The sequence below is a fragment of the Spermophilus citellus genome (genome assembly GCF_964194105.1).
Source record: "Spermophilus citellus genome assembly, chromosome: 10".
NCBI classification, from domain to species: Eukaryota; Metazoa; Chordata; class Mammalia; order Rodentia; family Sciuridae; genus Spermophilus; species Spermophilus citellus.
In genome coordinates, this window is record NC_138197.1 from 130791485 (window position 1) to 130806236 (window position 14752).

The window sequence follows — 14752 nt, forward strand, 5'->3', positions numbered from 1 at the left end:
TCATTAATGTCTCTGGCATCTAAAGCCTGTTGTACTGCAGCTGCCATGACTTACCCTTGTTCATTAATGTCTCTACATAATTTAATATATGTGTTTAAATCTTCATGTTTCCATGGTCTAATGACTTCTCTGCACCAACGATTCGCTTGCTCATAAGCCAGTTGTTTTATTAATGGCTTTGCTTGTTCTGTATTCCCAAAAACTCTGGTAGCTGTTTGAATAAGCCTATCTACAAATTCAGCATAAGGTTCATTAGCTCCTTGTATTACCTTAGATAATTGACCTTGTAAACCTCCATGTCCTTGTAAAGTCTTCCATGCCCTAACCACATTTGCAGCAATTTGTGCGTATACGCCAGGATCATATGCAATTTGTTGCTGCTGATCCTCATAAGGTCCCTTTCCTAACAACATATCTAGATTTCTCTGAGGATAACCAGCTGCTGCATTTTGCCTAGTCATCTCCTTGCAAAATTCCTCATTGGCAACCTTCCATAACAGGTATTGTCCTCCATTTAGCACAGCTTTACACATATTAGCCCAATCTGCTGGCATTATGTTCAAGTTGTTAATGGATTCAACCATGCTTACAGTGAAGGGTGCTTGAGGACCGTAGGTTGTTACAGCCTCTTTTAGCTGCTTCACTGTTTTGAAATTTAAAGCATTATGAATTCGCTGCCCTCCTGCCTCAAATACAGGGCATGTTAATATTTGAGATCCTGTCTCAGGATCCCAACTATCAACTGCAGGGGTTGGGGGCATCCCAGCATATGGAGGTGGCCTTGTTAGTTGGACACTTACGTCCTCTGGTGATAGAAAGGTGTTAGTAGCAGTCTCCTCTTGTAACTTTCCCCCTGATGGCTTTTTCTGCTCTACACTTTCTTTCTCTGTCTGACTGGCTCAAGAGACCTTCTCTTTTACTTGAATATTTCTACTATAATACAACCCAAGAATATAACTCCAAAAAAGACTGAAACAGAGTGAAACAAAATTGGAACAACAAAAAATCATTATAGCCTTTCTATCCTCCTGAAATGTCCATCCGTCCTTTCTCCCTATCTGTTCCTCAGATGTGAGTGGTTTTTCTTCCATCTTACACATCTCCAGGGACAGGCAACTTAAAACAAAAGTGAAGCAAAACAAAAGAAGAATCTTAAAATGGCTACCCATCCTCTTGCCCTGCCCTCAGGGGCGAGCAGTTTACCTTATCACTTACCCTCAGTCATTCCCCATACGGGCCACCAAATGCCGCAGTCTGGCTGGGCACAATTCAGGAGCCACTTGTCAAAAGAAATGAAGTTTTTTTTTAGAACCACACACACCAAACCACACAGCTCCTCAGGAAAAACCTTCAGAGCCCAACTGCCACCACCGGCTTCCCACAAGCCTCTCAACCTCCCCCACTCCTCCTGCTCTTGAGGCTGATTGGCTGGGTCGTGTGGCAGAGCCCAAAAAAGTCCCCCAATGAGCAGCTCCATGGTCTGAAAGGGCGGGGAAACAGCCCAATGAGCATCACTGCAGAGGAGCCAATCAGTTGGCAGCTAGAAGTTTGCTGGGGCCGCTGTGAGCCAATCATCAGCTGGCAGCTGGAAGTTTGCTGGCAGCTGGAAGTTTGCTGGGGCCCCTTCGGCTGTGGCTCTCAACAGTGCACTCACTAGTCTCCTGACACACCAGTGGGTAGAGTCAGAAGCCCCTTCCCAAGCCTGAATAGCTCCCTCCAGCCTCTTCCTGAGAGAGAGTCCTTGCTGTTCTGGCCTCTAAGGTTGTGAGTCGAAATCACATACTAATGTAATTGATGCTCCTTCCTTTGTGGGGAGTCCCTTTCTGTTGCTTCAAAATTCTCTAGACGTTTACAGATGGATTGTGCCCAGCCAGACTGTGGCAGTGCACCACCCTCCTGTGACCTGCTGACACCCAGATGAGAGCTGCCAGTGTCAGGCCAGAGCCCAGGAATGGGGCCTGAGGCTCCCTGGGAGCAGTCTCCAGGCTGGAGAGTCTGTTCCAGGCAATGTCGCATCACTGAGAACCAGGCTGTTGGTGCTGGGCTGTGCCAGTCAGGAGGCTTCCATGGGTTGCCTGTGGCGCACCGTACATCAAAGCCTAGTGAGAAACATCTGATGTTGACCAGTGGACGTTGGTCAACTGCCCAGGGATATTGTGAATTTCTATACTGTTCTGCCATGTTGCACACAGCACCTGAGATGGGTGTGACCTTCCAGGATGCCAATCAATCTGCCCACTGCCAGTCATCCCACAGCCCTTGAAACCTGATCCCCTCCTTTGCTGTGTCCCCTTAAATAAACCACCAGAGCCATCTTCCCTTCTCTCGTTCTCATGTGGACTAGATCTGTCAGGGGCTCTGCTTGGGAAATACGTTCCTGACTCCTTTTCTTTGTTATTCACTAATTAATTCAGGCTTTAGGTTTTTAGGTGGCTAACACCATCCTCAGCAAGAAGATTAACCTCCATTGAGATGTGCCTGGGAATAGTGTGACCAGTCTGTTCCTGTGGCTGTGCTCAGAGCATGGGTGGTGTCGTGGGTGTGGAAAGAGCATGTATATGTTTGTGTGTGAGTGTGAGTTCTAGTGTGCAGTGAGAGGGGAGAGGAACCAGCGCTGCTGTAGTTTGGGTAAGGGTTGCGTGTCCCCCAAAGTGTCATCTGTTAAAATTCCGTTCCCAGTTTAAGAACTGAAACTGAATCCGACCACAGGGCTTAAAGTGGAACTTTGGAGAGTCATCTGCCTTAGATAAGCCGCTGACAGGCAGCCCAGGGATTGAATCCTGGGGGCTTTGTCAGAGGGAGATCAGCTGGCCGAGTCTTCCTGACTCTCTCCATGTGGGTCACCGGGACTTGGCCAGAGGAACCCACCACCCGCAGTGAGGCCTGGAACCTCTAGAACCATAAACCACAGCCAGCCTCTTCCTTTCTAAGGTGACCTGCCCTATTTCATTCCAGCAGCTGGGAATGGACTAATCCCGGTGGAGAACCTCGTTCCCTTGGAGAGCTCGGTCCACCTGTGCTCCTATCCCGTGGTTCCCGGATCACCATGACCTCATGGAGGACCCAGGCTGGTGTGCATGGCAAAGGTGAGTGGAAGGCACTGTGGAGAGGGAGGGGAGGCAAGGAAGGAGGGGCAGTGCTCAGGGGCAGGCGTGGCCACGTCAGGGAGGGGGCCCTGTGAGGTGCGGAGGGCAGCTCAAGGCACACCTTGGTGCTGTGATGAGCCTGGGCCTCCTTCAGAGGGTAAGGTGCAGGGATGGGGGTGATTCCCTGTCTCCATGCCCTCCCCTGGGTGCCACCTGGAGAGGGCAGGAGGGCCAAGGGCCTGGGAGGCTGCCCCGGCCCTGGCCCCTCCCTGCACTCTCTGCCTGCACAGTCAGCAGAGTGTGTTGGCTCCAGGCAGAGGGCGAAGGGCAGCCTCAGCTCCTTTATAAGGGAAGGGCCCAGGCAGTCAAGTGCCCAGGGTGTAACAAGACTGTCCTCCCTGGCCCCAGATACCTAGAGTGGCCAGGAGAGCCGGGTGTGCCAGAGGAGCTCGTGGACAGCACGGCAGCCATGGGGCTGCTCACTGGGGACGCACTGTGGGCCCTGAGTGTGGCCGTGGCTGTGGCCGTCTTCCTGCTCCTGGTGGACCTGATGCACCGGCGCCAACGCTGGGCTGCACGCTACCCGCCAGGCCCCCTGCCACTGCCCGGGCTGGGTAACCTGCTGCAGATTGACTTCCAGAACATGTCCAGCTCCTTCCAAAAGGTAAAGGAGCCAGGTTTGGTGGGGCACACCTGTGATCCCAGCATCTCAGGTAGCTGAGGCAGGAGGATTACAAGTTCCAGGTAGACTGAGCGATGTAGTGAGAGCTTACATCAGAATAAACAATAGAAAGGGCTGAGAATGTAACTCAGTGGTTAAGTGCCCCTGGGATTAATCCCCAGTAACCTCCTACACCAAGGGTCAGGGAGAGTCCGGTGGATCACTGTGGAGGGAACCCAGGACGAAGAGAGATGGGTGGTGGGTGAAGCCAAGGTGGACCAGGAGTTGTGCAGTGAAAGGAAGCAGGCTGAGAGGCGTCCTGGGAGATGGCACGGCAGAGCCCGAGGACACTTTCAACTTTCCAAGGGCAAAGGTGTGAGAGGACAAAGGCCAGGAGGTGGGACTGGACTTGGCAGTGGGTTTGGGATCCAGGTGCACAGGTATAAATTGTGTAGGCCCCAGTCCCTTGTGATTCCATCAGAGGGAAAGGTCTTGGGGATGGGGGAGGGGCCAGGGTCCTGAGCAGCACATCAGTCAGGAACTGGAGGTGGACACAGGTCGACAGAGACCACTTCAACTTTTCTGTGCTGGGGGCTTGCGCCTCACTGCTCCCCTCTGTGACCCTGTCTCCTGCTCTGTACAGTGGGCCGCTAGTGACAATATCCTGATTGGCAAGGTCCTTGTTGCCGCGTCCAGAAAGTTGGATCCAAACTGAGTTAGTCCACTTTACAGGGTGTGACTCCCAGCCTCATGTTCCCACATGTCAATACCAGGTCTCGTCCCGGAGTTGGCACACTGCAGAGTCCCTGGGTCTTTTGTGTTGAGGTGAAGGTCTGCAGCCCAGCAGGGAGTTCAGCTGGACAAATACGTGTCCCTTTTGCCTACAGATGCGGTTCCGTTTTGGTGACGTGTTCAGCCTGCAGCTGGCCTGGAAGCCTGTCATTGTGCTCAATGGGCTGGCCGCTGTGCGGGAGGCGCTGGTGAACCACAGCGAATACACCTCTGACCGCCCGTGGATGTCCATCTATGACCACCTGGGCTTAGGACCACGGTCTCAAGGTAAATTTCAGCAGCCAAAGAAATGGAAAACTGGGGGATGGATGGGTGTGGGCAGCTGATACCTGGAAATAGGGATGAGTGACTTCACTCTACCCAGGCCCGTGTGTCCACTCAGGGGTGGACACACGGGCCTGGGTAGAGAAAAGCCAGAGATGCATATGTCCCAACTGAGTAGAAGAGGGATCCTATGACATCAGGGGAGGAGAAGGGTCTGGGCAGATTCAGGCTTAGAAGCTGTCCTTGCCATTCTCAGGGGTGATCTTTGCAAGTTATGGGCCTGCCTGGCGCGAGCAGCGGCGCTTCTCCGTGTCCACCATGCGCAACTTTGGCCTGGGCAAGAAGTCCCTGGAGCAGTGGGTGACCAAGGAGGCCAGCTGCCTCTGTACGGCCTTTGCCAACAAGGCTGGTAAGTGATGGGCTGAGGGACACAGCAGGGATGAGATGGGCAGGCCTGGGAGGCAGGGCCACACCATGACTGGCCTGGTCCCACCCAGGAAGCCCCTTTAACCCCATGTCCCTGCTGAAGAGAGCAGTGTGCAACGTGATCTCCTCCCTCATCTATGCCCGCCGCTTCGAGTATGATGAACAGCGCTTGGCCAAGATGCTGGACCTTCTGGAGGACATGCTGAAGGAGGAAATCGGCTTGGTGCCCATGGTGAGGGGTTCAGGGGACTATGCAGGGCCAATTCTTTGCAACCAAGACTCCAAGCAGGGTTAGCATGCAGGGGCGATGGGAGAGGGCATCCTGGAGAGGACACTGTAAGAGGGAAGGCCTGGAGGTGAGCACATCTCAAACAGAAACAGGACAGGTGGGCCAGGGTCAGAGGGCTCCAGGAGAGGAAAATGAGCCCGTGCCCACTGTCCAGCTAACACACAAGCTTGAGATTCCCATGGTGGGCTGCTCCTTCTGGCAGCCCAGGCCAGCAGAGAGCTTGGAGGCTGGCTCTGGGGAGGGAGCTGGTCACTGGGTGGGACAGGCAGGCCCGGGTCCACCCTGGAGGAAGCTGGGACCTGAGTGTGTTCCAGGAGAGTGAGGAGCACAGGAAGGACCCAGGTCCCCTCTGTGGCTGTCACAGGTGCTGAATGTGGTCCCAGTGCTCCTGCGCATCCCAGGGCTGCCTGGCAGGGTCTTCCCTGCACAGAAGGCCTTCATGGCCATGGTGGATGAGCTGTTGGAGGAGCACAGGATGACCTGGGACCCAGCCCAGCCACCGCGAGACCTGACTGACGCCTTCCTGGTGGAGGTGGAGAAGGTGAGGTGGGGCTGCCTGAGATGGGCTAGGGGACGTGGGCTGAGGGTCCTGTGAGGCTCAAGAATGGGCAATGTGGTGCCCCGTCACCCAGCACCTGGTCTGATGGGTGTAGACTGGGAGGTCATTTGGTGACTTTCTTCCTTGGCTCCTGAGCCCACTGTGTCTGCCTCTGCACAGGCCAAGGGGAGCCCTGAGAGCAGCTTCAATGATGAGAACCTGCGCATCGTGGTGCTTGACCTGTTCACCGCGGGGATGGTGACCACCTCGTCCACGCTGGCCTGGGCCCTCCTGCTCATGATTCTGCACCCGGACGTGCAGCGTGAGCTGGGATGGGGAGGGAGAGCTTCGAGACAAAAGGTCCCCTCATTTTAAGTGGGACATCTGTGTCTCCAAGCATAAGCTGACCCAGTCCACAATAAGCCTGATATCCTGCTAAGCTGGACACAGCCCTGAGATGGGAGAGGGTCAGGGTGCAGGCCCCTGGGTGCTGACATACTGAGGGGTTGCTTCTCTGTCCAGGCCGCGTCCAACAGGAGATTGATGAAGTGATAGGGCAGGTGCGGCAGCCAGAGATGGGGGACCAGGCCCGCATGCCCTTCACCATGGCTGTGATTCACGAGGTGCAGCGTTTTGGAGACCTTGTCCCTCTAGGTGTGCCCCACTTGACAACCCGTGACATTGAGTTGCAGGGCTTCTTCATCCCCAAGGTAGGCCTGGTGCCCTCCTCCCAAGCTCCGAGTGACCAATAAGCTAGTGGCCCAGCATGGACACTGCCAGGGGAAGGAGGACTGCATCTAGTTCCCCTGATTCCCAGTTCCCCTGGCACCACCTGGCCCAGCCTGAGTGGGTCTGGGAAGCAGAGAAGCCGCCAGGCCAGCGCAGAACCACAGAGCCCAGGTTGTTGGGGGGAAGTAGATTAAAACGTGCCTCAGATTGTTGTAGCAACTGCAGTGCTCGGGGACAGAGGTTAGTATGGGTGTCAACAGGGCCCTTGTCACCTGGCCCTGCCATCATGTCCACAAGGATGTTGAGAATCTTTCGCTCTGAGGGTTACTTCCAAGGGTTCAGTGTAGACCAACTAGAGTCTGCCCACCCTGGTTCAGTGGTCAGGTCCTGACATCCCCCTCCCAGTCCCTGCTCATGGCAGGCATCTCCTCCAGGGGACCATGCTCATCACCAACCTGTCGTCTGTGCTGAAGGATGAGACCGTCTGGGAGAAGCCCCTCCACTTTCACCCTGGACACTTCCTGGATGCCCAGGGCCACTTTGTGAAGCGGGAGGCCTTCATGCCTTTCTCAGCAGGTGCCTGTGGGGCCTCCCTGTCCCTCCCCAGGGCTCCTTGGAGGGGTGGAGGCCAGGGACAGGCTGACTGAGCCCGTGCCCCCCCCACAGGCCGCCGTGTGTGCCTCGGGGAGCCCCTGGCCCGCATGGAGCTCTTCCTCTTCTTCACCTGCCTCCTGCAGCGCTTTAGCTTCTCGGTGCCCCCTGGACAAGCCCGGCCCAGTGACTATGGCGTGTTTGGTACCATAGTGACCCCATCCCCCTACCAACTGTGTGCTGAGCCCCGCTAGAGGAGGTGTAGACCCCAACCCTGCCTCCAGACGGGGCTCTGATGTTCAATAAATCAGTCTTGTCACTGCCACTTTGTTCTGAGATGCCCCTGGCTCTGTTGGGTCCTCAGCCACGTGTCTGAAGCCAACCCTCGTCCCCTGCTTTTTTTAAATCCTGCTACTTTGCTGAATCACTTTTCCTCCCCCCCCCCTTTTTTAAATCTCCCTTTTGTACCAGGGATTGAACCCAGGGGCACTTAGCCACTGAGCCACATCCCCAGCACTCTTTCAGCCTTTTGAGTAAATGAGGTTATAGGTATGCACCACCGTGTCTGGCTTGAGGAATGTTCTTATCATGAATCTTTTTGGCGTCTTGTCAGATATTTTTTCCCATTAAGATAATCACGTGGATTTTTTTCTTTCGGCATGTTCATGTGTGTTTACCATGATGAATTTTCACGTGGAATAAATCCTAGGAATAAATCCCACTTTGTCGTAGCATATACTTTTGTGGTACATAATTAAAATCAGTTTGCTAGGCAGCTGGGAATGTGATTCAGTGACAGAGCACTTTCCTAGCATGTCCCTAGTAGTGCACAAAGGAACAAATCAATTTGCTAAGGTGTTGAGTGTGTCTGATGCTTGCTAGGCAGGTGCTCTACCACTGAGCTACAGCCTCTGCCCACTAGTATTTTATTGAAGCTCTCTGAATCAATATTCCTAAGGGATAGTGATCTGCAGTTTTCTTTCCTTGTAGCATTTTTGAGTGACATTGGTATCATAGAAGTTGACCCCCCATAGGCTGGGTTAGGAAATGTTTCCTACTCCTCAATTTTTCAGAAATTTTGAAAAGGATTTATATAAGTTTTTTTTTCCACTACTTTAATTGTAGGTGTGCACAATCCCTTTATTTATTTATTTGTACGTGGTGCTGAGGATGGAACTCAGTGCTTCCCATGTGCGAGGCACGCCCCAGCCCCAGCTCTGCATCAGTTCTCTAAACAATGGGCAGGGTTACCAGTGAAGCTGCACAGTCCTGAGCTTTTCTTCGTTGGTAGATTTTCAATTGCTGACTCAATCTTCTCGCTAGTTAAGGACCTGCTCAGCTTTTGTTCTTCCTGCTCTAGTCTTGGTAGCCCTTGTGTCTCTGGGACTGTCCATCTCACATGGTGTGGGCAGCTGCAGGCACGAGGCTCTGTCCCGTAATTCCTTCCATCCTCTATTTCTGTGGAACCATAAGTAATGTCCCCGCCTTCGGGTCTGATGTCTTAATTTTCCTCCTTACTCCTGTGGTCAGTGGTTGGTCAATTTGGTTGACGGTTTTCAAGTGGTTCCGTTTTCATGGGGTTTCTCTGCTGCCACTCTGTGGTGTACTTCCTTCATCTCTCTTCTATTGTTTATTCTGACGTTCAATAAACCAGTCTTGTCACTGCCACTTTGTTCTGAGATGCCCCTTTTCAAAATTTCTGAAAAATTGAGGCGTAGAAGACATTTCCTAACCCAGCCTATGAGGGGGTCAACTTGCTATGATATCAGTGTCACTTGGGCAGGCTACACGTCCCTGAGGCCTTTGGGCCTACGAGTGACCTCCAGGGGGACCACAAGTGCCTCAGCACTCTGCTCAGGTGGACGTTTTCCGGAATCTTCCTCATAGCCAGGCAAGACTCGGCTCTGCCCTGCTAGCTGTGGACGCAGGTCTTCATTTAAAAAATAAAAAAGGGAAAGATGTGGAAAGTGGTGACAGAGAATGGGAGAGAAGTGGCTGAGATTGGGGTCTCTGGTGACCTCATGACTGTGGTGAGCCTGATAGTGGGAAAGTTCCCGTGCAAGGGCACAGGATGCCTAGTTCCTCTGGCAACGCCCTGCATGAGGAGGCTTTGCGGAGGAGTCTTATCAGCTTTGGCCTTGACCCCAGGTACACAGCTCCTGGGGACAGAGTAACTGTCCTCGTAGACAATCACAGCATCACCAGCACCTCTGCTCCCCGGCCTGTCTGCTTAACAGTAACTTTAAACAATGGGCCCCCTTGAGCACTCCGCCAAGCTCCTGACATTGCACACTCAACTGTGGGACAGCTGCATAGATGTCTCTAGTTCTGTAACTTTCCGGCATACAAAGAATCATGCTTGCATAGTCTTTAACCTAAGGAGACATACATAAATAAAGCTTGCTGGCTTACCTCTAGATCTGCTTCTCCTCCTGACCCCAGCTTTATCTTCAAAATCTCCACGTGTGTGAGTCTTTATTTTTCTAATACCCCTTGGGCCCTCAAATTTGGCGGGCCTGTGCGAGATTGGGAGGAGGCCCTGCGGTGCTCAGTGTGGGGTTTGCAAGATGGGGCCTGGCCACAAGTGTGTCAGCACCAAGCCTGGTCTGGCTGCACCATTTGCAGTGGATAGTGGCACATGGGCACTCCACCTGGTTGTCCCCATGCTTTGCCTGCAGTGGCCTGCGTGCCTGCTTCCTGCACCTGGCCCAGCTGGCCAGAGGTGTAGGTAGAGCAGGAGGCGGTGGCCAGGGCTCCTGTATCCCGCTGTGGCTGTCACCTGTTTGCTTTCTGGGCCCAGGGGGACATGCATTGGCACCTAGAGAGCAGAATGTGAGAATATAACAACAGGATTGTATCAAACTGAGAAGCTTCTGCACATCCAAGGAAGCCATCAACAGAGGGAAGACGCAACCTACAAAATGAGAAAGAAAGAAAAACCTTACAACCTACTCATCCAACAAAGGATTGATATCCAGAAATCCAGAATAGGAATGAAAAATCTGATTAAAAATGGATGAATGATGGCTGAGGTGTGGCTCAGTGGTAGATCACTCTACCATTCGGTGGTAGAGCACTCGCAAGGCACTGGGTTTGAGCCTCAGCACCACATAAAAATAAATAAAATTAAGGTATTGTGTCCATATACAACTAAAAAATAAATATTTTTAAAAAATGGGAAAATGATATGATAGCCCTAAAAAAATCCAAATGGTTCATTAATTTATGGAAAAATGCTCAAAAACTCTAGCTTTGAAGGAAATCAAGACCAAAGTGACATATGATCTCAACCCGTTGAAATGTCTGGTATCCAAAACACAAAAGAAATACTGGCAAGGATGTGGAGAAAGGGGAAGTCTCTCACACTATTGGTGGCAACCTAAGTCAGTAGAGCCATTACGGAGAACAGTGTGGTGGGTCCTCAGAAAACTAACAGTAGGCCTCCAGTGTGGCCCATTAGCATGTTGCAGAGATTCCTGCCTGCTCGGGTTTATTGCTGCACGTCCACAGTACAGGATCAACCTAGATGGCTGTCGGTGGGTAGACAATGAGTTACCGTGAGGCTGTCAGTGACTTGCCAGGGTACATTTTCCTGCCCAAGAGGGTATATGCCACCTGAGAAAATAGAGTCTGGAATAATTACTAAAGAAATAAAAGACAAAGTCAGAAAAATAGTTTTAAATGCAGAGCACTTGCTAGGTCCAGCCTGCATAGGATCTGGAGCTGAACAATTAGAAAATGGTTCTGGTGGTTTTACTGAAGGGGCACATCAAAAGCAGGGATGAGGTTTCGGGGTGGAGTCCTGCTTCATGAGGCCTTGCAGTCAACAAATTGACTGGCATCTTGGCAGGCTACACCCATCTCAGAGGGGCTGTGTGGCTGCAGCAGGTCACCCCATCTCTGGCGCTCTGAGGGACCTGGCAGAGCTGAGTAGGACTCACGCTTACCTGGGCGATCTGACCAGTGGGATTGCCACTGGGAGTTCCCAAATAGCAGATTTTCTATTCAGTGGGCTTCCATGCTGATTTGGTCCACATATAGTCCACGGATGGCTCTTGACAAATGAAAATGTGATAAACAGTGGAGTATTACTCAGCCATAAAAAGAATGGCATATCGGGGCTGGGGCTGTAGCTCAGTGGTAGTATTATAGTTAAAGCATCGTCCTGGGGTTTCATAAACTGACTCCCAGACCACTCACATTTAATTGAATCAAGCCTCTACTGAAGCATACTAGTGGCAACTGACCAGAACATAAAACTATTCCCCTGATCAGCCCCGAACAATTGCAAGGGCACTCCTTATAAGCCTGAAAACCACAGAAAGGACATTTGGGGGTCCAGCCAATGCAAGCAAGCCAAGTTACAGAAGTGGGAGAGGGCAGTCAGGTGGTGGGACGCTTAATCAATCATAATTAGCCCAGGCACCCCAGTTACAGAAACACAGCCCCGTTACCCCAGTTACAGAAACACAGCCCCGTTACCCTAGTTTTAGAAACAGTGCCCCATTAAGTAGTTCCGTGTTCTTAAGGGTTTCTATAGTAAAAGGAAAAGAACAACTTTCCCAGTCATGACCTTTTTGGCACAGTTGTTTTACAAAATGGAGTCACTTTGGCTTGACTATCACATTCCCCACTGGTTTTAGTAGGCTTGATGTCAATCTTGCACATCCTTAGGTCTTAGTTTCTTCCCTTTTTTCTAAGGGACCATCCTGGGCTCACAAGACCATAATCGGACCTCACCTACACTCTTGTGTATATGATTTTGGAGAGTTTTTTAAGAGGTAGAGTCCTACAGTTATTGCAATCAGGAGAAGAACTAAGGGCAAAGCTATGGCTGAGATGATGGTAGTCAACCAAGGGGGCCATGAGAATAGGTTTTGGAACCAGTTACCTGAGACTTCTCGTGTATTTTTTCCCTTTAAAAAAAAAAAAAAAACAAAACCTGTTTCTCACTAGTGCCAAACTGTCTTTTATTATCCCAGAATGGTTTGTATAGAAACAACAAGTTTCCCCTAGGGCCATACAAAGTCCTCCTTATTTTAAAAAGAGAAGATCTAGGTCCTGTCTATTTTGTAAGACCATTTCTGCCAGAGAATCTAGTGAAGCTTCTAGTTTGGAAATTTACCTTTCTAGTTCTCCTAAGTCTACATATATTTGGTGGCTGAGGGATTTAAAATTTTCAGAGCCTGAATAAGAGCTGCAGTTCCTAAAACAGTAGATCCAGCTAGTCCCAAGCCAGACAGGAGGGGAACTAAAATGAGGGCAGCCCTTCTGTGTTGGTAAATCAGTGGGCCCTGGCCTTCTAATAAGTCCAGGTGTTTTCTTCTATTCCATCAAAATAGTAGGTTTGAGGAAAAAGATGGGTTGTGATACATAGTTCAGAGTTAATGACAGTTTGGAGATTTAGGCAAGGAGTTAGTTCAGACATGCAGGTAAACTGAGTTCCTTTGGTAGGAACAAGAAAGTATGGCTCAGTGGTTGATTAAAGTGGGACCCAGGAAGCACAACTTTTGGTAAAAGGGGAGTTGTCTCACTTATAAATTGGGTTGTAGAAGCAAGTGTCTCTCTCTTGGAGATCACTCAGGGTGATCTTGGGATTAGTTCCCCAGGCACGTCTTCCTGAGCTAGACATATTGGTGAACATCTATACTTACCATAATTTCCCCTCTAATGTTTGTTAGGGACCTCCTACTGCTGTAAGGAAAAAGGATGATGACTGTTCTTGCTGCTTTGAGCTGAGAGGGGGCGATGTGCAGTGGGGCGAGAAGTTTGGAGTCCCCTTTTAGAAACTGAGTGGGTCAAGGAGTTTATGGTAATAATCTGGTTCAGGAAGAACAAGTTGTAAATTCACCTGGGGTTGGGCCTTCTATGAGCTAAACAAAAAGACATGAGTACTGAAATAAAATTAATACAAAATAGCAGTTGTAGCATCTGGAACCTGTCCATGAATATCATGAAAATGATAGAAATTCACAATTGTTTACCAGGAGGTGGAAGCCTGGGAAATTGTCCCCATAATAAGGCCTAACAAAGCCTAATAAGGCCCTTTTTTAGGGAACATAAATCTTTAACCTTGTCAGAGTTATCAGGAATGTAGACACAACATTTAGTTATGTTAGGTAATGTCATCTGATTCTTGTAAAATATCTTTATTGACATGACCTCTGTGTTCAGTAAAGATCTCTTTGTTATTTAGGGCTAGATAATTACACTAGCAAACATTCATTAAGTCTACCTGTGTAGGAAGTTAGGACGGTCTGTAGGCCTTAAACTGACAAAAACTTCTTGTTTTGGCAGTTTCTATAGATAGTTATCAGGCATTTTTGCCTAAGAATCTCTCTTTTGTTATTTCCAGTCCGTGCTAACACAAGCGAACATCTTCTGTTACATTAAAATAACTTTTTTTTAAATTGGACATTTCAAATACTGTTCTATGGAACTTATATAAATGAGGTTATTTTCTTTGTGCAGAGTTTATTATTGTTGCTTGTTATAGTTGCTACTTTGCTTAGTGACTTTTCTGAACTAATTTTGTAACACCTCTGTCCTTGCAAAGCATGGCCTACAAATTCTTTTTATTTTATTTTATTATTGGTTGTTCACAACATTACAAAGCTCTTGACATATCATATTTCATACATTAGACTGAATTCGGTTATGAACCCCCAATTTTACCCCAAATGCAGATTGCAGAATCACGTCGGTTACACATCCACAATTTTACATAATGCCCTATTAGTAATTGTTGTATTCTGCTACCTTTCCTATCCCCTACTATCCCCCCTCCCCTGCCCTCCCATCTTCTCTCTCTACCCCATCTACTGTAATTCATTTCTCTCCTTGTTTATTTTCCCATTCCCCTCACAACCTCTTATATGTAATTTTGTATAGCAATGAGGGTCTCCCTTCATTTCCATGCAATTTCCCTTTTCTCTCCCTTTCCCTCCCATCTCATGTCTCTGTTTAATGTTAATCTTTTCTTCCTGCTCTTCCTCCCTGCTCTGTTCATAGATGCTCTCATTATATCAAAGAAGACATTTGGTATTTGTTTTTTAGGGATTGGCTAGCTTCACTAAGTATAATCTGCTCTAGTGCCATCCATTTCCCTGCAAATTCTATGATTTTGTCGTTTTTTATTGCTGCATAGTACTCCATTGTGTATAGATGCCACATTTTTTTAATCCATTCATCTATTGAAGGGCATCTGGGATGGTTCCACAGTCTAGCTATTGTGAATTGTGCTGCTATGAACATCGATGTGGCAGTATCCCTGTAGCATACTCTTTTAAAGTCTTCAGGGAATAGTCCGAGAAGGGCAATAGCTGGGTCAAATGGTGGTTCCATTCCCAGCTTTCCCAGGAATCTCCAAACTGCTT

At 49.7% G+C, this 14752-nt stretch overlaps 2 protein-coding genes across 2 annotated transcripts in view; both read left to right on the top strand.

The window, feature by feature from the left end:
- SMDT1 (single-pass membrane protein with aspartate rich tail 1) overlaps nt 1–14752 on the top strand; it is a 155480-nt gene that overhangs the window by 105585 nt on the left and 35143 nt on the right. The window lies entirely within an intron of this gene.
- Nucleotides 3055–7630, top strand: LOC308658656 (cytochrome P450 2D17-like; the record flags this gene model as incomplete). Its single annotated transcript, XM_081311473.1, has 10 exons — nt 3055–3086; nt 3495–3750; nt 4635–4806; nt 5060–5212; nt 5301–5461; nt 5883–6059; nt 6237–6378; nt 6579–6766; nt 7220–7361; nt 7452–7630. 10 exons carry the CDS (start codon nt 3055–3057, stop codon nt 7628–7630), a joined length of 1602 nt encoding a protein of 533 aa, XP_081167599.1.